Source organism: Mastigoproctus giganteus, chromosome 9 (assembly GCF_048544385.1).
Source record: "Mastigoproctus giganteus isolate SK-2022 chromosome 9, ASM4854438v1, whole genome shotgun sequence".
Lineage (NCBI taxonomy): Eukaryota > Metazoa > Arthropoda > Arachnida > Uropygi > Thelyphonidae > Mastigoproctus > Mastigoproctus giganteus.
In genome coordinates this window covers 53,167,461-53,192,227 of record NC_143583.1, presented here as the reverse complement: position 1 = coordinate 53,192,227, position 24,767 = coordinate 53,167,461, and the positions used below count along the sequence as shown (strand labels likewise).

The 24,767-nt window shown below is 38.0% G+C and overlaps 1 protein-coding gene across 1 annotated transcript in view; it reads left to right on the top strand.

Moving 5' to 3' along the window:
* Nucleotides 1–24,767, top strand: part of LOC150080225 (2-aminomuconic semialdehyde dehydrogenase-like) — a 49,405-nt gene that overhangs the window by 5,312 nt on the left and 19,326 nt on the right. Inside the window, exons 2-3 of the mRNA XM_090380986.1 lie at nt 3,072–3,272; nt 6,066–6,277. Of these exons, the coding sequence (XP_090237112.1) occupies nt 3,072–3,272; nt 6,066–6,277 (413 nt within the window). The remainder of the gene's footprint in view (nt 1–3,071; nt 3,273–6,065; nt 6,278–24,767) is intronic.

The window sequence follows — 24,767 nt, the reverse complement described above, 5'->3', positions numbered from 1 at the left end:
TATTTTTATTTATTTTTTTTCTCTCTCTCTCCCCTAGAGGAATCTGGCCCACCTTTTGGCAACATCAGGTGGATCAGAGTCTCGTATTGAGACGGTACGTGTTTAGCTGGGACTGGCCCACCTTCCCGTGGTGTGGACGAGTACCCAGAATCATCTGTCCAGGTGACTGATGCTTCTGGGTAGCCAAGTGGCCAGAACAGAACTAACGTTCTAGGAGCCGCCCCTTACAAAAACACATGTCCACACCTGTCCACATGTGTGTGTGTGTGTGTGTGTGTGTGTGTGTGTGTGTGTGTGTGTGTGTGTGTGTGTGTGTGTGTGTGTGCAGGTGCACTTCTTCTACCAGTAGTTGCGTATGTTATCAATTCCTGGGGTTCGCTAGTTGTTGGTGTTTCTGATCGACTGTTTTACTTCTTCTTCTCGAATCTCCCTCTCTCTCATCTCTTGTATGTCCTTGATTTTCTTTCGTTCTACTTCTATCCAGGGTGCTTTGCTGTTATGTCTTACTTCACTGCTCCAGATATTTCCCCAGAACTCCTCGATCATCTTCTTCTCGTGTGTTCCGTTTCCTGCTTTCTCATCTTCACCCAGTTTCCTGTAGGTCCTCATCGAAGATTCGGTTGTTTATTTTCCTCTGGGAGCTCTCTTTGTATCGGTGTAGTCTCTTGCTGAGTGCGAGGAGGTTCTGCTTCAGTGTGTCCAAGTATTCTCCCATTCTCTGATTTCTGGTCTCATGTTTGCTGTGGATGCTGTCTCTCTTGAGGATGCTCTTCACCTTTCCAATCAATTTTTTACTTCTATTGCCCTGTTGGTACTGAGTCAACTGACCTATCTTGACTCTTAATTCTTCTATCTTCTGCTGAAGTCTTCTTTCCCAAGCTGGCGGTTCCTTCTGTTTTCGGTTCTTCTGCTGCTGGTCTCTCATTTGTTTTCCACTAATCCTAGTAGCTGCTATGGCAGAACAGTATACGGCTGTGTGGATAGTCTCCAGTGTTGCACCATTGTTGTCAAGGTAATGTGGCATTATTTGCCGATTGAAGTGGTCTGTTACTCTCCACAGGATTTTATTTGGCCTCTGCTTAGGTACCGCGTGGGTTCTTGTGGGGTCCATTCCTTCGAATTCTGTTAGGGCCTTCTTCCCACTCATCTTCTATTCTGGATATCATGACTTCGTCTCTTTCAACTTCAGCTACTCTGGGTTGTATTCCTTCTCTGGTTCCATTATTATTATTATTATTATTATTGTAAACAAATTCTCTTGATAAAATAAAATTGTATTGTATTGTATTGTATTATTATTATTATTATTATTATTATGGTGCAAGGAAGCCTGAGGCTTATGCAGCACCAGCCAAAAAAAAAAAAAAAAAAAAAATCTGAATTACCCTGAGAGAGAGAAGTAGAAGGGAATCACTAAGAAAGAGAAGAACGATGATATCCAGCCAGCTCTGGACGACCTAGGGTGTGGGTGTGCCATGCCCATACTCACCAGATGTGATCCCCTGGGGTTAATTTTTCGGTGTTCATCACACAGAATATTTAATCAAACATGAATTCTTTCTATTTTGTAAGTTGGCCGTTCATTACAGCGTAGAAAATAATTTTTGAGTGGTTTACGGAAGCTGTGTCAGTGCAGGTAATGGGATATGAGTTTTTCAGTTGTTGATGAAGTAATACAGATAATCTCTCATAAATATATACTCACTGATTGGTCACGTTTTCAGGTACACCTAATAACTACCCTTATCATGGCATGGATTCGACAATTTCGACAGTGAAAGCCCATATCGAAAGCGTGCCACAGGGATGCAGATCTATGTTGACTCAATTGTTCCCACAGTGTTTGCAAATTGGATGTTTCAGAATCGCTATTCCGAAGATCTTGTTAGACCTTAGCCCACAGGTACTTGGATTGAGATCTGATGTGTGGAGGCCACCGCAGTCGGTTGAGTTCACTCTTATGTTCCTGGAGCTACTGTTGTACAATTCTCGCATGGCGCATTATCGTGTTAGAAGACTCCATTCCCAGTTGTATGCACTGCAGCCATAATGCAGTGTATACTTCTAGGAATACACTGCAGCTATGATGGAATGCACCCGGTCCGAAGCAACTTCCAGATAACCTGTGGCATCCAAATATTGCTCCACTGGTATCAAAGCACCCAATATGCTCCACAAAAACACTTCTCATACCATTCAACCCCCCCCACACACACACACCCCAACATGAACCATTGATAGTTCGTAGAATCAATCCATGGATTCATGGTATTTTGCTCTATCTGCCACTCCCATCGGCGTGAAACAGCAGAAACAGGAATACGTTAGATCAAGCAACATTGCTCCAACCTCCCAATGTCCAGCTTTTTGTGACAGTAGTGGAACTCGATTCATTCATTAACTGCTATACTCCATCTATCACAAGGTACGAGTTATGCGTTGTGAAATGCCTCTTTGTTTACCACCGTTGTACTAGGATTGAGGTTGTTATTTGACTGATCATAGTATTTCTGTTACCCTTCACAAGTCTTGTCAGCCTCTGTTGGCCTTTCTCATAAACGAGCTGTTTCCAGACACAGGATCTCCGTTGGCTGGATGTCAATTCGTTATTAGACCAATCTTGAAACATCCCACAGTCTTACGACAAAACAGCAGGGTTGCAATTTCCAAGATATTCATACCGGTGCATCTGGCGCCGACTACCATGCCACGCTCAAAGTCGCTTAAATCTTTCGTCTCGCCATTTTCTCTAAATTGCACATATAAGGCTGTGTAAAGGAGGATTCAAATGAGACTTCCCCTATCCATTTATTGGGATAAGAAGAAGTCCCATTTTCCCTTCAAGTTCGATTTGAAGGAAAAAACCACACTTGGACATCCTCCCATTTGGACCCGGGGAAGAGTGCAAACATGGTTTATACTTAGACTCATAAATTCATGTTCATATATTTATGTCATATTTTAGAGAAAGAGACTGGAAATTTACACAGATGTGGCATTTCATCATTATGAATATCTTATACTTAAATTTCGTTTAATACATTTTATTATTATTATATTTGGTAAAATAGATGGTCAGCTACATCCATTACAGAGCGAGCTAAAATACTCTTGCGTGTTGCTGATTTAATCGAATCCAGGCTAGAAGAGTTCGCTGAGGCCGAATCAAGAGACCAAGGAAAACCATTGAGCTTTGCCAGAATAGGGGATATTCCCAGAAGCATTCATAATTTCCGCCATTTTGCATCTCTTTCTGCATATGACATTGATAAGTAAGCATTGAATTATACTCACTCTCACAAATATCATTAAAAGCTAGTTTTAGTAACTATTTATGAAATGCCTCAAAGGTAATTAAGTGAATACTAATCAAAAACTCTTCTGACCGTGTGGTCGTCCCGGAGTATAAACAGAAAATTTATTTATTTAAACAAAATTAAAATATTTTCTCTGCATACGCATCAGAGGTGGTTTACTCTGCCAGTACCGGCCTCCAGTGATTTTAACTGGAAGTACCAAAATAAGCAACAGGAACAAAAATAATGAATTCTTAGAATATTGCTTTTCTAAAATATTAAAATCAGGTAGAAATCTGCTTGATTATTTTTAGATTATCATCGTATGACAGCGATAAAAAGATTTTTTTAATAAATTACTTGTCTTATTTATTTCGAATAAACACTTACAAAAGCACACAGGACTGGAAATTAAAGCCAATCTTTCTTTGGCACAATCTTGCAATTCTTTGGAATTGCAAGGATTTGGATTCATGCACATGCGTGGGTTATTGCTGTTAATATTAGAAGTGTCATGATGTTAGGAAGCAAGCTTATAACATATGATGTTAGAAAGCAAGCCACACACAAAAAAAAAAAAAAAAAAAACACTGTCCATATTATTTCTCTCTCTATTAATTATTTGTCTAATCCTTAAATGTATTCAAGCTATCCACTTCCATGATGCCAAACCGAAGTTTTTTGAAACAACCAACTACCTACAGTGTGAAACATAATTTCTGCATATCTATCCTGTAAAATAACCCTGATCATTTTACTCGCACATGATTTATTTCCGGCCACCATATACAGTATGTATTATCCGAAAACGAGGATTCTATTCTAAGTTTTCACAACTCATTTGAATCTTTGAACACTTCGATCAAGTCTCCTTGTAGGAACCGGACGCTGTAATTTATAAAACTGAATCTTTCTTGGTACGAATATTCTTTTGTACTGGGAACTAATTTTCTTGCTCTTCTCTGCATCCGTTTTAAAAGATCACATCTTTCCTAAAATGGGGCTTCCAGACCAGTACCTTATACAGACAGTAGTAGCAGTAGTAGCAATGGCAAGAGATTCAAGAAAGCAAGCTTATATAGCATCAGCCAAAAAAATAAAATAAAATACAGTTCATCCATCCGTACCCTTCAAGAATGGCTAATCGCTAATGGCTATAGAGCTAATCGCCTTCTTGCAATATTGGCAGAGTAGCTGAACTATGCGAGCTGTCCTAGCAGCCTGTCTGCACTGTTCAAAAACTTTCATGAAGGACTGTTTTGTAGGTACATGTATTAAGTACCAAAGAAACTCAGTATACTCGGGAGTTAGTATATTGTGTCTGTATGAAGGTATGCTGTAGTCCATTTTTCTGTTTGCTGGACGAAAAACAGAGTTTTTCCGGGAAGAAACCATGCTACCCTCGCCCGAGACTAACTCAGTCACGTTGTCAAAAAGCTAATAAAAATTCCTCGCGCCATCCACGATTCAAACCCAGGTATTACCTATTCGGTGGTAATTATATAAAATATGCTACCATGTGATAGCATGTCGTGCTGTACAATTACCTCAAGATCTCTTTAGTTCTCCACCATCTTCAGTGTGGTACTTTCTAATTAGAATGTTATCCTGCAATTACTGCTATTCAAATGCAAAGTACCTTCCATTTAGTATTATTTTTCATTAACGTTTACAAAATATTTTTTTAAAATCTGTGCACATCCTTTTCTCTCCTTAAAAAAATTGATTACATCTACTGCCTTGTAAATCTCAAATACATCTTGCTAAAATCTCGTAATGTAACTCAACAGGCGAAGGAAATTTTTAAAAACATTAAAGTTTTTTTTAGTAGTAGTAGTAGTAGTAGTGGCACTTGATGCAAGAAAGCAAGTGTAGGAGCTTATGCAGCACCAGACAAAAAAAAAAAAAAAAAATCACACCATACCCTCCAATTGCCTGTCCAGTTCCTCCTTAAATTTATTTAACCTATCAACTTCCACAACGACAGGTGGAAGTTTGTTCCAGCAATTAACCACCCGCTGGCTAAAGGCAAATTTCCGCACATCTATTCTACATCTATCCTTTCTTAATTTGAACTTATGTCCCCGTAGGTTCGTATTCTGAACAAGTGGGAGGATCCCATCAGAATTCAGCGTGCTCAACCCATTCAAGGCCTTATAGACCTCAATCAGATCACCGCGCAGGTGCCTAGTCTCCAGCCACTGCAATTTGCAGAACTTAAGCCTCTCTTGGTAAGAGGATCCCTTCATTCCCCTCACCAATCGTGTTGCTCTTCTCTGTACACGCTCAAGCAAATCTACATCCTTCCTAAAATGAGGCCTCCAGACCTGTACGCAGTACTCAAGGCGTGGCCTGACCATTGCCTTATACAGAGGGACAATCACCTCCTTTTCCCTGCTAGCAAAATTCCTATATATCATTGACAAAACCCCATGACCTGCCCTAGCAGCCTGTCTACTAGGGCAGGTAAAAAAAACCTGTTTAGGTTTTTTTTTTATTAATAATCATAATGGTTAATGCTAATTCACTGATAGTACTTTGGGGGGGGGGAGTCTGCAGATCCTTGGATTTTGAAAATCTATCAACAAACATGAATGTTTTTTAATTAATATATATTTTATTTTCATGTTCATTGATTTTTTACAATATCAAACATGGAATAAATGGAATAAGATTAAGTTTTCTTACAAAGTACACTTAATTTTAGTATGTTCCCAATTGTAAAATTCATAAGAATTTTCTGTATATTTTACTCAAGTTTATTTTTAGGGCAATAAATGAGCCGAAAAACGGGATACTCAACTATACTGTTCATGTTCCTGTTGGAGTGGTTGGAGTAATCGTTCCATGGAACTTTCCTCTTATTCTGTTGACTTTCAAATTAGCACCAGCATTGCTCTATGGAAACACCGTCGTGGCTAAACCAAGTGAATTCACTTCTGTTACTGCGTGGATGCTTTGCTCCGTGTTCGTGGAAGCCGGTAAGAATTATATAAAGCACTGATAACTTGAAAGTTAGGGATCCGTATTGATTGACTAATGACAATTTATAATTAAATAAGTGGAAGCAAAAAAGTTGTTACTAAAAAAAAATGAATAAAACGATTTGAAACTGCTCTCAACAAAAACATAAATACAGTATTACATATATAATGTACATGTCTGTACTGTATGAGGTATGAAACTGAATTTCCAGCCCACGTGGGTAGCGCAGTTGGTAGAATCGCCCTTTTCTCCACACCGGGGTGAAAAGACCTGAGTTCGAGTCTCATCGATAGTGTGAGGAATTTTTATGGGCGTTTTCCACAACCTGGTTGAGTTCATCGGTCTCAGGCGAGGGTAGCACAGTTTTTTCTCCCGGAAACAAGGATTTCTCGTCCAGCAAGATGGAAATCGACCTCAGGACACACGCAATTTACAAACAATATATACAGAGCACTACGGCCTTAGTCGCTGATGCTCCTAAAATCCAAAAACAACAACTAAACTTTCAAAACTGAACGAAGTGAGTGCCTTCATTAGATCCGGACTGGCTTACACGCTAGTGGTGAATCTGTTTGTTGACAGTCTATTGGCTAAATGGTCTTTCAGACAGTAGAGTTCAACAACAGCGATGTGGGCAAATGTTTATGAACTCACAGGAAGTGAAGATGATATTACTTTGAAGATGACGACAAAAAAGAAATGTTTCCAGAATTGAATATTTATTCAATTCTGGAAACATTTCTTCTGGAAACAGCACTCTAGATCTGAGCCACACCACTGACATAATGTCAGTGGTGTGGCTCAGATCTAGAGTGCTGTCTGTTCTATTAATTATTTCTCGCTGCATAAGGACCACCGCCATGCAAATCCTCTGCATTGGTGGATCGATCGGAGGAGGAATGGATGGTTGGGTTCTTCGATCTTTTCGCCTTTGCGATGATTTGTTTGGCGATTGAAATGCAGCGATTCCATGACCATTATTGGCCTCGTGGTCCTCTGTCGATATGGGGCATAATGGTCAGTCTATTATTTTGATATTTTGTTTTTCTTTTAGTAGTTCTTTTAACCCTTTTTTTGGTGGTATTTCACATTTTTCGGAACTGGTACCTTCGAGGGGGTTACCGCTAAATCATATTATAACTGGCATTATTTTAAATTTGACATCGGTGTTATTAATTGGATTTAAAGCGCTAAATTATATAGGGTATAATCGGCTACTGTTTGTCTTATTACCTTTACTTTCCCTTTCCTATTTGGTTTATTTTATTTTACGTTATTTTTATGTTAATTTTCGCTCTACCTTTTTGCCATACTACTGGCTTATATTTTTGTTTTATTTTGAATTGTCGGATATGTCTGGGCTTCATGTGGAGGATGTGCATTTTGCTGCCTCTAATAACAGCTTAATCTTTATTTATTTTCTTATTTTATTTTATGTTAAACTTTAAGCCATTATTTAAATATATATATATATAAGTGTCACAAATGAAAGTAAAATAAAATAAAAATAAATATAGATGGAGAAGTTATTAATCACAAAATGCCGAGCCTAGTTGAAGAGAAAAAAGAGAGAAAGAATGTTAAGAACCTATAAAAAAAAAAAAAAATCATTAAGTAGAATTAAATCTGAATTAATGCCGAATTAACAGGCTAATCATATGTACAAAAGCTGAAAGAAAAAGAGGGGAGGGTAATAGAGATAAAAATTATAAAAATATTAAAAATTAAAAAATTAAAAATTGGTACATAGATCAAGTATTCCGCTTTGTTGATGACATTCTTATTCTCAACATTCATTTTGAAAATATTGCAAAATCCATATATCCCACTAAACGCACTCTCAATAAAGAAAACTTTGGCAACCAACATGCAAATTTTCTTGATTTAAGTATTACCATAAATAGTCCTCCTCTTCGTCATAAATTGGAACTATTCGACAAAAGAAGCGAATTTAATTTTAATATTATCTATTTAACAAATTGGAACTCGAACATTTCGATTAAGGTTCATAAAAATATAATCTACACACAAATTATCCGTTTGGCTAATATTAGTAGCAATCAATCACTTTTCGCTGGTGCTTTAAATGATCTCTATAACAAACTTCGCAATAATGACATTCCTATTAATTTCTTAAATTTTATTATAAAAAATCTCTCTGATTTCATTAAAGAAAAATTCGGTTTCACCATGTTCCACCTTGATTAGGGTTAATTCGATACCTGTATAGTTGTACAGTTGTACATTTGAATGGTGGTATTTCCACTGCTTGGAAAGTGATCACACATAATGACTTCTATTATGACTTCTATTAGAACGATGTTCGTGTTATTTCACTTCCTAAGTTTTTCTTTTCATTTCTCGTAATTTAATATCAGTAAATACTTATATCCAATCTTATTTTCTCTATTTTATTTTGACCACAGAGGGCTCCCATAGTTCTTCTCTTCTGAGCAACTCCACCATCGTTGTCATAGTTTTCCATCTGTTTGCATTCCATTCTTATTAATCATATTCGCATAATTGTACCTTATTAATGATGATCGCATATTTGTATCTTCATTTCTTGATTATATTTCACTCAACTTGTTTCTGCCAAATATCATAGGTATTTAATTTTTCTCCTTTTCATATTTTTATTATATTTCATATATCTATCACTCAAAATATACGCTACAAGCTAGCGGTATTAATTTCCACTTCTACTAACACTCTCACAGCCAAGGCCCTCTCTATGAGGTTGGGTACTTATACACCCGGGCTTGTCTAGTATCCTTTAAACTATTTTCCTTCTCTTTACATCTTTCTACTTTATGCTCTTCGTTTTTCCGTCCGTTGAACTATTATTGTAATACAAGGGTGATTCGGACATTCTCACTTTTGTTATTCTCACTATCTTCGCCTCTATATTTTTAACTTCTTTTCCCTCCCCTACCTTGCATTGCTTCCTTTTTCTATACCGCTACCTTGTTATTTATTATTATTATTATTATTTAACTTACATACTTTTGATTTAAACTTACGTTCTTACATACTTTTGATTTAAACTTACGTTCTTACATACTTTCTACTCAATTTATTAAACTAAACACACTGCGTTTGCGTTCTTACATACTATCGACTCAATTTATTTCTAAAAACACTACGTTACTTAATTTATTAATCTAAATACACTGCGTTGGGGCTACCTCACTCATGTTTCTGGAGATTAAAAAATTAAAAAATAATTTTTTTTATTTATTTATTTATTTTTTATCTGTTTCATTTTAATAGCTTCTCCATCAGCATGAGTTTGCATAGAAACACATGTGTTTGGTACATGATCAGGTGTAGCCCCCTGATGAAATACCTGATCTATGTACCAATTTTTAATTTTTTTTAATTTTTTTAATTTTTAATATTTTTTTAATTTTTAATATTTTTTTAATTTTTATAATTTTTAAATTTTTAATTCTTTAATTTTTATTTTTGAATTTTATAATTTTTATCTCTCCCCTCTTTTTCTTTCAGCTTTTGTACATATGATTATCCTGTTAATTCGGCATTAATTCAGATTTAATTCTACTTAATGATTTTTTTTTTTTTTTTATAGGTTCTTAACATTCTTTCTCTCTTTTTTCTCATCAACTAGGCTCGGCATTTTGTAATTAATAACTTCTCCATCTATATTTATTTTTATTTTATTTTACTTTCATTTGTGACACTTATTTATATACATGTATCCTGTTTTGCTGCTTGGCGCATTCAGGTACACGTACTGTTTTTCCTATATTTTTTTTTCCTTCCAATTCTTCGTTTTCATATTTCATATATATATATATACATATATATATAATCCTTGCCCCTTTCTTGTAATTTTTAATCTATACTCTTCTCAGTGTCAGAATCAGTCCAAATATGTTTTGTCAGCAGTAAGGTGATTTATCAAATTTTAATTGTAAGGAAAGCTGCATAGAAATTTGCCAATTTATTCACAATTTACAAGCTATGCGTTGGCGAAACAGTTAGATTTTATTTTCTTTTGCTACGCAGGTAGCAGGTTGAGGTTTTTACTGAGCAGATATATTTTTTCGATATTTGCTCAATGATCACTATAACATGAATATAGTCGCCTGCAATTTCACTCATCCTTGTTATAATTTCGTATCGCGTATTCTTTCATTCCCCTACTTCAATCAATACTCAATCTCTCCCTCTTTTGGGAGACATTGAGTATTGATTGAAGATGACATAGCCTGTCTTTCGAGTCACGGTTCCAATGCAATCATGTAATTTCATAATTGAAATTTGGTTTTTCCAATTCTGGTTAATATTATAATTCTGTCATCAGTGATAAGCTTTGTAATGATATATGGTTCGCCTTTCTACGTGACAAATTGCAGAAAATCGATAAGAGGACAAATAAGTAAGAAATAAACTTCGTAATGGTTAAGAATCGCAGTTTTAGATAATCATTTCCCAATTTTTTTTTTTTTTTTTCTATTACGTTCCCTGAAATTAAATGTGTACCTTCTGTGCACGCACCTTCCCCTTCTTTATAGATTGTGTATGTATATTTTTGAACTAACATGAAAATAATTTATCATCATGATCATCAGCCATTTTAAATCCGCTGCAGGATGAAAGCCTCTCCAGCAACTTTCCAGTTCCTTCTGTTTTGTGCAATGGCCATCCATTTACTACCCACGAACTCGTGAATTTCATCTATCCATCTCCGTTGTTGTCTTCCAGGTTTTCTTCTAGCTCCTGTTGGGTACCATTCTGTTATTTTCTTAGTCCATCTGTCATCATGTCTTCGAGCTATGTGTCCTGCCCAAGACCATTTTAGTTCTTTAGTTTTGATAAGAATGTCCTTTTCTTGAGTTTGCTGCCTAATCCATGTGTTTCTCTTCTTATCTAACAGTCTGATTCCCAGTATAATTCGTTCCATTCTTCGCTGTGTAGTTCTCAGCTTCTCTTCCAATCTTTTGGTGAGTGCCCAAGTTTCACTTCCATAAGTCATGGTGGGGAGTATACATTGGTTCATTATTTTACGTTACAGGCAAACTGGGATATTGCTCTTCAGTATGTGACTATATTTCCTGAATGCTATCCATCCAAAATTTATTCTTCTCTTGACTTCCATTTATTTATAAATATTACAGCTAATGACTTGTCCGAGATAAATGGCATAGTGGCATAGTATTTAGGGTTAGGTGCCACCTGTGGTTTCCCACATCTGCGCCGTATGTACTCTGTGATGGAATGCAGAACTACTGCATAAGCCAGAAAAAAGTGTAGCGTCTGGTTTATGCAGTATTGTGTTATGTTCTGTTGTTGTGTCTCTGGCTACTTGGCCGCAGGGTCCCTAGTGGAACCCTACGTTGCCCGCCACCACCACTTGATACTCTGGCTGATCTCCGCCAGGGTCGCCTGAGCTTTCTGCACGGAGACCAAAAAAAAAAGGGAAGAGAGTAGAAATGGTGAAGTCAAAGTAGGCAAAAGGAGGAGGATGAGGGAGGAAAGAAGGCATCCTCCAGGGGAAAGAAGAGGTGGGAAGGGAGAAGTAGGAATCGTCCCTGGTCTGGGAGCCCACCGAAGGCCAGGGAAAGGAAGACAGCTTGCAGAATAAGGGCGTCTGCAAAGTTGGGTAGGCGCAACGGGAAGTGTCTGAGTTTGATATATATCAGTTCAGTTCCGTCATTCCAACGCGGAAGAGGTCCAGTTAGATGTTCATTGAGTTCTGAAAGTGGCTGGTGATGAGAGAAGAGCATATACGAGGAGAGATCATAGCGGTTTCAGGAACGACTGGTAGGGATGTCTATGTTGTGGGATCAGACGTGGAGAGATGATACCAACGCCTTTTGAAGACTGCTGAAGCTAAAAACGCTTCTTTTGATTTTAACAGGTTGCTTTCCGGACTGAGTGTGATTTAATTTATATCCAATAACAGTTGATTGGGTAGGTCCAGGTAGATGTTACATGAGTGCATTACATGGTGCTAGTCCTCCAGTTCTCCACAAACACAATGGGTATGGTTTACAAGCCCAAAGTCCTGAAGTTGCCTTTTGAATGACCCATGTTCTGTCAGAAGAAAGGTAGCGTGTACATTAAGGAAGAACTAGCCGAGTCTTTGTTTGTTGAGGTAGGAGACACTAGGTAGAATCAGCTTGGTACTACAGCCTTTGGTGGAATCATCCCAACGGATTTGCCAGAGGGAAACAAGTTCCTGCCAAGTACGCCGGAGTTCTTGTTTCGGATCTGCATCGACAATAGTTTTTATCCCTAGGAATTCAGTTTCTTTGTTCTTTCTGATGCCATGTGAAAGCGCTGTGAAGGCCACTTGGAGGTCAAGGAGGATACAACCTGTTAATACTTGTAGTGCTGCTGTTGAGGTCGTTCTACAAGCCTGAGTCATTTTTAATAACATCAACCGTTGTATCTGCAGAATAACGTTCCTAGTGCTGATGATGAACAAATGATGGAACCAAACGGCAGCGCCTTATGTTACGAACGATACAAAAACAGCTGAATAAAGAAGGTGGAGTGCAGGTTCCTTAAGACCCCAGTCTTTGCGGGTGAAGCGAGCAAGCATATTGATATAATTTTTGGCCTTCTCTTTCATGGACTTTAGATGTAGCATGAAAGTTCTACGATCATCTAGGGTGATGCCTAAATATTTGAATGAACGTTGATTCTTGAGTGCATGTCCTTTATAACGAATGGTTGGTGGTGTGTTGATGTCAAGACGGCCTTTGTGAAGCATGGTTCTGCTTTTATCTGTAGAGATTTACAGCTTATTCTCTTCAGCCCAAACCGACAGGGCATTTAAGACTGTGTTGGCTCTGGTCTCAATAGCTGCACGAGTAGGGTCCTCAACAACGATAACCAGGTCATCCGCATATGAGAGCTGTGTGGTGTGGGGGAAGTCCTGCAGGAGCCATTCATCTAGAATCATATTCCAAACAGCTGGCCCCAGAACAGAGCCTTGCGGGCAGCCTCTGGTGAGTTGACGGGTGATACTATGAAATTTTGTTTTCATGGTAACTTTTCTGTTATAGAAATAATCTGTAAGACATTTGAAGATGCTGAGGGAGCAGCCAGAGATTATGGCTCGCCGCAAGATCCCTGGCCACCACAGTGTCAAAAGCTCCCTTAAAATCTATAAAAACCGCCAGTACGTAACGGGCATCAGAATTATCTGCCAGCTGAGTGATTTTCAACCCATGTTCTACCTCTCTGAGTGATTTTCAGAGTGCATCAATAGTTGAGCACCCCTGCTTGAAGCCAAACTGGAGTGTAGAGGCGAGTCCTTTGGTTTCATAGACAGACTGAAGACGGATGAGAAGTAACCTCTCAAATACTTTTCCTAATATTGGCAATAGAGTAATTGGAAGGTATGCTTTGGCTGCACCAGTGGGACGATTTGGATCCTTGGGTAAAAGCCTGAAGTTGGCGTGTTTCCAACGTGTAGGAAAGGAGCCTTCATTAAGACACGTGTTGAACAGTTATACTAGAACATCGGGTGCAACAGACCAAAGGTGCTTGATGGACTCCCCCTCGATGAGGTCCAGTCCGGGAACTTTTCCATTTTTGATTTTATTTATGGCTAATGCAACCTCCTCTTCTGTGGCCGAGGGCGAGTAGCCCTGATTCTCAGTGATGACGTTTCTGTGTACTTCAGTGTCATGATCAGGACTGTCTTGGTAGATTATTCCGTCTAGAATCTTGTTCATTGTCTCTTACCATGAAAGCGTGTCCGAGATAAGTATATGCATCCATCTTTTCAATTACTGCTCCTTCAATCATTATAACCCTTTCTGTGGTATACTTGTTCATCATTACTTTTGTTTTAGCTATATTCATCTTTAGTCCAAAATCCTTACTAACTCTGCATAACCGATTAAGATTTTCCTCTAATTCTTTGAGGTTTTGGCTTATGACCACAATGTCATCTGCAAATCGTAAATGGTTGGGGTACTGTCCATTCACATTGACTCCTTTCTGCGACCAGTCCAATCTTCTGAAAGTTTCCTCAAGGGCAGCAGTAAACAACTTCGGAGATATTGTGTCTCCTTGTCGAACTCCTTTCTCGATTTTAAATTTCCTACTGTCTTTGTCTACTCTAATAAAGGATGTAGCACTCTCATATATTTTCTTCAAAATCATAATATATGGAGTATCTATGCCTTGTCTTTCCAGTATCCAAAACATTGCCTTATGCTGTATGGAGTCAAATGCCTTTTCATAATCCACAAATGCCAGGCATAATGGTGTTTTATATTCATTTGCTTTCTCCATTAGCTGTGATATTACGTGAAGGTGATCCTTAGTTGAGAATCCTGTCCTAAAGCCAGCTTGCTCTTTCAGTTGATTCTCATCAAGGAATCTGTTAGTGAGCAACTTGTTCACCCCTTGTGAACAACTTATAGATGTGGGATAACAAACTAATTGGTCTATATTGGTCAATAATTGGTCTATATTTTAAAATTGGGAAGAAGAGACATGACACAAAAACTTCACAGAATGCATTAGAAAAGGTGTGACGCCTATCTCCTTTCTTATGCAGCAAAACTATTGCATTATTCCACTCCTTAGGCGTCACACCTTTTCTAATGCACTTTGTGAAGTTTGTGTCATGTCTCTTCCTCCCAATTTTAACAACTCTACAGTAACTTCATCTTCCCGCAGGGCTTTCTGATTCTTCATTTTCTTCAACCCATGTTCTACCTCATCAGGAATGATATCGGCTATGTCGCATGTGTTACAAATTTGCAATCCATCTTCCCCACTGCTGTCATCATTCCCTCGTTCCTTGTATAATTTCTAAATAAGATATATAAAATTTAATTCATGATAGTATATGTTAATTTGTTTGTATAGTACTTAACAACATTGTAGTAGTAACTAAAAAAAAAAAAATTTGTATCAGGTTCTAATGTGTCCTGCCGCTAGCATATTAAACATGTTTTACATTTAAGAGTCATCGGCAGGCGTTATAATATAACAATGTTTTTATTTTATTAATAATAACTGGGGGGCTCCGCCCCCTGCTCGCTGCGCTCACTTCTTTTGATAAAATAAAATAAAATGCTTACAAAAGCTTTCGACACAGTGTGTGCCTCTTCCTCAGCTATGAATACATAAATACGTTAAGATATCTATATAATACCGGTGGAGATACACCGCAGACAACTCTCAAAGAAAAACTACGATTAGTGTGAAAGGCATCATTTCATCTGTATCTCATATTGTGCTCATCCTTCAAAATGAGTTGCCAAATATTACACTACCCCGAATAAATAACGCTTCACTAATAGAGAAGACTATTGTTATTTATTCTCAGTGGGCGCCACCACCCAGACGGACCGTCTCAAAGCTAGTTGGCTTTTTATCGGTGGGTGCCTTCTACACTACGGTCGTGGTTTTTTTTTAAGAGTTGTCTATGGTGTATCTACACCGATATTATATAGATATAGAATCTTAAAATATTATGCCTTGTTACATTTATTTTATTTAAATAAATACATTACATATGGAAATCAGGAATGGAACCGCGTGGTCGTGTTAGATAAATATAGCGCGTGACCACATATAAACTGAAGTTTGTTTTACCACAGTAAAACAAGCTTCTGTTACGTACACTGGTGTCAAAAATTTAAGGACCAGTCAGGTGTTTACCTGTAGCTTCTCATAGGAGTGGCCTGGATATGGGTAAAGCATACCAAAGGAACTTCGTGAGGTACAGAAATGATGAAGGAAACAACAATGGAAACAAAACGGTACAGAGGGACTTTATTCAAAAATGGCAACATAACACTGGCTACCATGATAAAGTGCATCACTGCCAAAGATGGAACAAAGGGAAGAGGTGGTCCTCAGTAGGAGATATGGCCACCTCTAATGTCGATGTAGACTTTGCACCGCCTGCCCATACTTAGAACAATGTTGTTGATAAGTTCTTGTGGTAACATCGTCCATTCTTCTGTCAGCACAACTTCTTCGTCTGCTAAACATTTTCTGATGGGTATGGACAAGGCGCTAGGCGTCTTCCAAGAGCGTCCCATATGTTTTCGATGGAATTTAGATCGATTGAACGGGCAGGACAATCCATACTAACAATGTCCTCACTTTCCGAAGGCATAGCAACAGCTGCATTGCGATGGTGTGTGGCATTATCATCCATAAACACGAAATCTGGGCCAATGGCACTCAACAGACGCACATGTGGAAGGATTATCTAAGTACAGTACAGTAGCATGCACCGATTACAGTAACGCCTTCCAGTATCTGGAGTTGTGTACGTCCATCCAAGATAACGCCTCCTCAGACGAGAACACCTCGACCGCCATATCGATCCCTTTCAGTGATATTTGCGGGGTGATACCGTGTGCCATCCTCTCGCCAGATTAGCTGACATCCAGAATCGCTGCTGAGACTGAATCTACTGTTATCAGTAAAGAGTACCTTAAGTAAAGATTTTGTGGTTGTAACCTTTAGAAATAGTGTTGGCCCTTAAGTTTTGCACACCACTGTATTTTTGTATTTGTTACGTTGGCTAAATAAATATAATTAGGAGGCAAATTATTTTAATGTTTAGAAAGATTACATATTGGTTACTGAAAGTATTGGTCTGTGATGACTAAAGCAGGATATATAAATTTTTTACATTGAAGCGTTCACAACTAAATACAACATCTGTAGTTGGTGTAAATAACTCTTTCCATTATGTGTACTATTTATCAAAAGATTTATAATATGTCCAAGTTAAAGAATGATTTCATAAATGTGTACAACTCTTTTTCAGCCTCAGACTTTCTTTGTAAAGAAAAGAATTACGTTCAATCTGAAAACACCAGGGGATTTGAAACCAGATGCGTGTTTGAATTAACGCATTTCCCAGTTTCCGAAAGTCTTTTTGTATCTTAAAATCTTAATTTTTCTGTTTCTAAATCCCTTAGCTTTACAATGAAATGCTATACAGTATGTTCACATTATCCCGATTATTACATGAAAAATTTCCTTGATCACATGTTCATATTTTCCACTATCCTGGAAAAACTACTGCAAGTTTCAGAGGTTTGAAAGTATTTCCTCTAGTATAGAGCTCAGATGAAGCTTCGTGCAAAATTCATTAAATTTGGTCCAGTAGAAGATCAATTAAACTGGAATAAATTTTCGTAACTCTTTTCGCGTGAAGGTTTTTCGTTACAAAATTTTTCAATAGCGCCAGTAAAAACGTTTTTAACGTCAAAATATGCAAACATAAAAATGTTTAAAATATTCAAACTGATCTTAGAAACAGTTTCTATTTAAATCTGCTCTGATCTGATGGAGAAATTGAAAATTAGAGCACAATACATGAGCATCATGTGCTGCCACAGTTTGTTAGCCATCCAAATTTGATTTAGTAAGTAATTTCAGTTTCTTTAACATTTCTCTATGCTTATTAAGTCTGTGACAAGGAGAAAACAGAATAAGGGCTCTTTTGGTAAGTAGGCCACAAAATGTGGAAGTGTCATTTCTCAGTTATAGCAACCCCTCTTGGAAATGATGAAACGGCATCAAGTTCGTGGAGGAAGAACCAGCCACGCAGAAATTCACCCTCATTGGACTGGTGATCTGTAGGAAAATAATTTGAAATAGAAAGCAGAAAAGAGAGAGTTGGAAACTCAGTTTCTCGTTGGAGTTGGGGGGAAACACGATTGACAGAAGGAGGATTTTTCAGCTTAAAATTAAGCAAGGGTGAATATACTTTCAGGTTAGGAAACGTCTTGAAAATTTCTCTCAGTGATTCATGAAATGAAGAAAATATTATTTTAAATATTTTATTTAATACTAGATAATACACTACAATGTATTTGTCATTCTTGAAGACACTCAAAAGAAAAGAAATACAAAGAATTTCTTATTGTATTTTAAACAAATGGTCTGATATAAATCACACGTGTAAAACTACACGTTCATTATATTTAGAGGGGCCTATTGCTTCTATTGCCCCTTCAGCTTGTCAACTCATCGTAGTCATTTGCTCATAGTTTACGTGATGTACACTCTACTTCAGTCCCCAGAGAGGGCTCTCCCTTCAGCTTGTTGAAGCTTCAATATCTCTTGAGGACACCCAAAAGTAAAGAAATACAAAATATTCTTCTGTTCTTAATGACCCCCCACTGCTGTCCCGAAAAGGGCCCCTTCATCTTTCCGCTATTACATTCACTGTAGTTAGAGGGGGGGGGGGCATTGTTTGCAAGATGTATACTTGTACCCATTGTTTCCTTATTTAAACTCTATTTCAGTCGCCAGAAGGGCCCCTTCAGCTTTCTGGCTTATCTCATCGGCTGGCTTATCTAGAAGGGGCCCATTGCGTTCATAGAGTGACTCACTATAGTCGGAAAAAGGGCCCCTTGTGGATTCATTGTTTGTTCAATTTTTCTTGAAGACTGTGCGGGTGGTGGTGGGGGGGGTTATTGCTTCGGTAATGTGAACTACAGATATTGAATCTGTTTCAGTCCGTTTACAGCACTGAAATACCTAGTACATCCATACTTAATACATCCATATCTCCATACCAGTGTGGATTTCCAATCATTACTGATAATCACATCAAGAGTATTACCCCCTCTAGTTGCCTCCCGAACATGCTTATTTAGAAAACAATCATCCAATAAATCCACAAAAGCCTCGCTACTGTGTGAGTGACAAACCCACAAATTCCAGTCAATATCCGGTTAATTAAAATATCCCGTTATAAGACTCTCTGATTTAGTGGCCCACTCTATTTCCCTGTACAGTTTCTTATTATACTCATCAGAGTCTTTAGGCCTATAACACACTCCTACTCTCAATTGATCTCCCAGTGCTTAGGTCAAACCAAACTGACTCGACATTGCACTGTCCACCGATGTCAACTGGCTGCATTTCCTTGGATTTTATGTGTTTCATAACTAATAGAATAACCCCTCCCCTCTTCCTATCCAGCTATCCTTCCTGTACACATTGTACTCCTCAAATTCCAGTTCTGCATTCCTTATATCTGTGTGACACCACGTCTCTGATATCTCAACAATATCTGCCTACATAGTTTACGTAGGAGATATGGCCACCCCTAATATCGATGAAGGCTTTGCACCGCCTGTCCATACTTAGAACAATGTTGTTGATAAGTTCTTGCGGTAACATCGTCTATTCCTCTTTCAGCGCCATCTTCAGTTGCTGAACATTTTCTGGTCGATGTGCACGTGACGCTAGGCGTCTCCCCAAAGCGTCCCATATGTGTTCGATGGGATTTAGATCGTCGAACGGGCAGGCCAATTCATACAAACAATGTCCTCACTTTCCGAAAGCATATCAACGGCTGCAGTGCGATAGGATGTGGCGTTATCATCCTTAAACTCGAACTCGGGGCCAACAGCACCTCGGAACAGACGCACGTGGGAAAGGATTACCTCAGCACAGTAGCATGCACCGGTTACAGTACCACCGCCTTCCAGTATCTTCAGTCATGTAGGTCAATCCAATATAACGCCTCCTCAGACGAAACCACCTCGACCGCCATATCGATCCCTTTCAGTGATGTTTGCGGGGTGATACCGTGTGCCAACCTCTCGCCAGGTTAGCTGACCTCTGGAATCGCTGCTAACACTGAATCTCCTCTCATCAGTAAAGATTACCTTAAGTAAAGATTTTATGATTGTAACCGTTAGAAATAGTGTTGGTCCTTAGGTTTTGCACACCAGTGTATTTCTGTATTTGTTACGTAATACACGTAACCCGGATCCCTCTTCTCCTATTCGATGAATAAATATCATTAGGAGGGAAATTATTTTATTGTTACTGAAAATATTGGTCTGTGATGACTAAAGCAGGATATATAATTTTTTACACTGAAGAGTTCACGACTAAATACAACATCTGTAGTTGGTGTAAATACCGAATAAATATTTATGTGTAGTGTTTATCAAAAGATCTGATAACATGTCCAAGTTAAAGAATGTTTTCATAAATGTGTACAACTCGTTTCCAGCCTCAGAGTTTCTTTGTAAAGAAAAGAATTACGTTCAATCTGTAAAAACCATGGGACTTGAAACCAGATGCGTTTTCGAATTAACTCGAATTAACTAACGCATTTCCCAGTTTCCGAAAGTCTTTTTGTATCTTAAAACCTTAATATTTCTGTTTCTAAATTCCTTAGCTTTCCAATGAGATGCTATACAGGAGGGGTGGCCAACGAGTCGATCGCGGATTTAATTTCTGTCGTCACGACGAATTTTAAATATACAGTCATCCCTCGATTTGTCCACCTTGTGCAATATAATTTTTGGGATGGTAGATCGCGGCACATTTTGAAGGAAAAAAGTAGATCACATCACAAATTCAGTAAGCCACTCCTGCTACACAATATGTTCACATTATCCCGTTTATTACTTGAGAAAATTTCCTTGATCACATGTTCATATTTTCCACTATCCTGGAAAAACTACTGCAATTTTCAGAGGTTTGAAAGTATTTCCTCTAGTATAGAGCTAAGGTGAAGCTCCGTGCAAAATTTCATTAAAGTTTTTCTAATAGAAGATAAATTGAACTGCAATAAATTCTCTTAACTCTTTCGCGCGACAGTTTTTCCTTTAAATATTTTTGGAATAACACCAATAAAAACGTTTTAAACACCAAAATATGCAAACATATAAACATATTTTAAATATTCAAAGTGATCTTAGAAACAGTTTCCATTTAAATCTGCTCTGACCTGATGAAGAAATTGAAAATTAGAGCACAATACATGAGCATCATGTGCTGCCACAGTTTGTTAGCCATCCAAATTTGATTTAATAAGTAATTTCAGTTTCTTTAACATTTCTCTATGCTTATTAAGTCTGTGACAAGGTGAAAACAGAATAAGGGCTCTTTTGGTAAGTAGGCCGCAAAATGTCGAAGTGTCATTTCTCAGTTATAGCAACCCCTCTTGGAAATGATGAAACGGAATCAAGTTCGTGGAGGAAGAACCAGTTACGCAGAAATTCACCCTCATTGGACTGGTGATCTGTAGGAAAATAATTTGAAAGAGAAAGCAGAAAAGAGAGATTGGAAACTCAGTTTCGCACTGGAGTTGGGGGAAAATACGGTTGACAGAAGGAGGATTTTTGTGCATACAATTAAGCAAGAGTGAATATATTTTCAGGTTGGGAAATGTCTTGAATATTTCTCTCAGTGATTCATGAAATGAAGAAAATATTATTTTAACTATTTTATTTAAAACTAGATAATACACTACAATGCATTTTTCATTCTTGAAGACACTCAAAAGAAAAGAAATACAAAGAATTTCTTATTGTATTTTAAATAAATGATCTAATATAAATCGCACGTGTAAAACTACACGTTCATTATATTTAGAGGGGCCTATTGCTTCTATTGCCCCTTCAGCTTGTCAACTCATTGTAGTCATTTGCTCATAGTTTATTTGATGTATACAGGGCCTATTGCTTCTATTGCCCCTTCAGCTTGTCAACTCATCGTAGTCATTTGCTCATAGTTTAGTTGATGTATACAGAGCCTATTGCTTCTATTGCCCCTTCAGCTTGTCAACTCATTGTAGTCATTTGCTCATAGTTTATTTGATGTATACAGGGCCTATTGCTTCTATTGCCCCTTCAGCTTGTCAACTCATCGTAGTCATTTGCTCATAGTTTAGTTGATGTATACAGGGCCTATTGCTTCTATTGCCCCTTCAGCTTGTCAACTCATTGTAGTCATTTGCTCATAGTTTAGTTGATGTATACAGGGCCTATTGCTTCTATTGCCCCTTCAGCTTGTCAACTCATCGTAGTCATTTGCTCATAGTTTAGTTGATGTATACAGGGCCTATTGCTTCTATTGCCCCTTCAGCTTGTCAACTCATCGTAGTCATTTGCTCATAGTTTAGTTGATGTATACAGGGCCTATTGCTTCTATTGCCCCTTCAGCTTGTCAACTCATCGTAGTCATTTGCTCATAGTTTAGTTGATGTATACAGGGCCTATTGCTTCTATTGCCCCTTCAGCTTGTCAACTCATCGTAGTCATTTGCTCATAGTTTAGTTGATGTATACAGGGCCTATTGCTTCTATTGCCCCTTCAGCTTGTCAACTCATTGTAGTCATTTGCTCATAGTTTAGTTGATGTATACAGGGCCTATTGCTTCTATTGCCCCTTCAGCTTGTCAACTCATTGTAGTCATTTGCTCATAGTTTAGTTGATGTATACAGGGCCTATTGCTTCTATTGCCCCTTCAGCTTGGCAACTCATCGTAGTCATTTGCTCATAGTTTAGTTGATGTATACAGGGCCTATTGCTTCTATTGCCCCTTCAGCTTGTCAACTCATCGTACTCATTTGCTCATAGTTTAGGTGATGTACACCCTACTTCAGTCCCCAGAGAGGGCTCTCCCTTCAGCTTGTTGAAGCATATCTCTTGAGGACACCCGAAAGTAAAGAAATACAAAATATTCTTCTGTTCTTAATGACCCCCCCACTGCTGTCCCGATAAGCCCCCCCTTTATCTTTCCTCTGTTACATTCACTATAGTTAGAAGGGGGGGCCCATTGTTTGCAAGATGTATACTTGTACCCATTGTTTCCTTATTTAAACTCTATTTCAGAAGGGCCCCTTCAGCTTGCTGGCTTATCTCATCGTTATATCTAGAAGGGGCCCATTGCGTTTATTGCGTTATATCTAGAAGGGGCCCATTGCGTTTATTGCGTTATATCTAGAAGGGGCCCATTGCGGCACCTAACCGCTTAATACATCCATATCTCCATACCAGTGTGGGCCCATTTCTTCCATAAAATGTATATGAAATCTTTAACGAGCCATATTTCATTTTTTAGTAGGGCACGCCTCATTAGCTTTCAACTCCACAATATTTATTATATGGCCCACTGCTTCACTAAATTCTATCTCTTCATGATGCTTGATTTCCAACTCTAATAGGGCCCACGTTCACCTTGTCAAATCTTTTATTCATCGTATCTACGATAGGCCCATGGCTTCACTCACCTGTGCTCCATTTGATAATTGAGCCTCATTTTCGCCCCATAATAGCTCCGTCATCAGCTTATATTACAAATCTCGTGTTGTATTATTGGAACACATTGCTTCAATAAAGCCGGCAGCTTGTACTCTGGTAGATTACATTCAGGGCAAGGAGCGTGTCCTCTTCAGATTTCTGTGTCTCTTTACACTCCTATGAAGATAAGGACCCACAACAGTCCACTGTGGGAACAACTGTCCAGAAACCTGTTGAATAATTTTACAACCGTATCGCACCTACAGGTGATACAATAAAGGTTCATTATGTCACTCGTTGACCAACTTCTTCATGAAATCGGAGATGACGCATTTCCAGCATCATTTTAGATGTTGCCTGACTATTCTTCCTACCAGGGTTGGCCTCTTTTATCAGGAGCACATGAACAGGCGTAATTGTTATGCTCAGTGCATTAACAGTACAGCTATGATTTATCTAGAAAAAACAGTCTTAGGCAATAATCGAAGAATAAATTACGTAACTCGCCAAATGTACGCAAATCTATATTCAGTCTTATCTTCTGTTGAGGTCACAAACCTTTAATTTCAGCAGCATTTCCTGAAATTTATAATAAATTGTTCGCTAACGATGTCAGCTAGTTACGCCTATTTTATAATTGAGCCCTTTATGGCTGTAAGGGTTATGTTTATTATTAGCAGTCGAAGCAGCAGCAGTCGTCAATAAGATATAGAAAGTGCCTGAAATGTCATAAGTTTTGAATGAGCGATCCTATTCCATTAAGGAGCAATGAGAACTTTTTCTCAATGAGAGTTTCGAAAGCTTTTCTCCCTCCAAAATGACGATCATTTTATTTATCTTCGTTTCGTTTCATGCACATCGTGCCTGAAGAGAATCATCAAATTGAAGTATAAGAGGTAAGATCAAGTTTCAGCAAAGGCAGGAGCAGAAGTCTTAATAAGTGCCTATCACTTTGATAGAGTGTACTTGAAATGAACACATTAGAAGTCCACATTCATCAAATTATGATGTAAGGTTCGTCCAGATTCATAAAATTGCGATGCATAAGGTACCATCAAATTTCAGCAAAAGCAGGATCAGAAGCAGCAGTCTTAATAAGTGCCTATCACTTTGATGTTATTGCTTGAAACACTTTGTTCATATTTGTCAATAAGATATGAAAACTGTCGGAATTTCACAGCTTTTCATTAAGATATTCGATTTTATAAGAGTTCAGAGATGTTTCATTTCCACCAGCCATTTCTCCCAGAGATCTTCAATTTCAGCAAAGCAGGATCAGAAGCAGCAGTCTTAATAAGTGCCTATCACTTTGATGTTATTGCTTGAAACACTTCAGAAGTTCGTATTTGTCAATAAGATATGAAAACTGTCGAAATTTCACAGCTTTTCATTAAGATATTCGATTTTATAAGAGTTCAGAGATGTTTCATTTCCACCAGCCATTTCTCCCAGAGATCTTCAATTT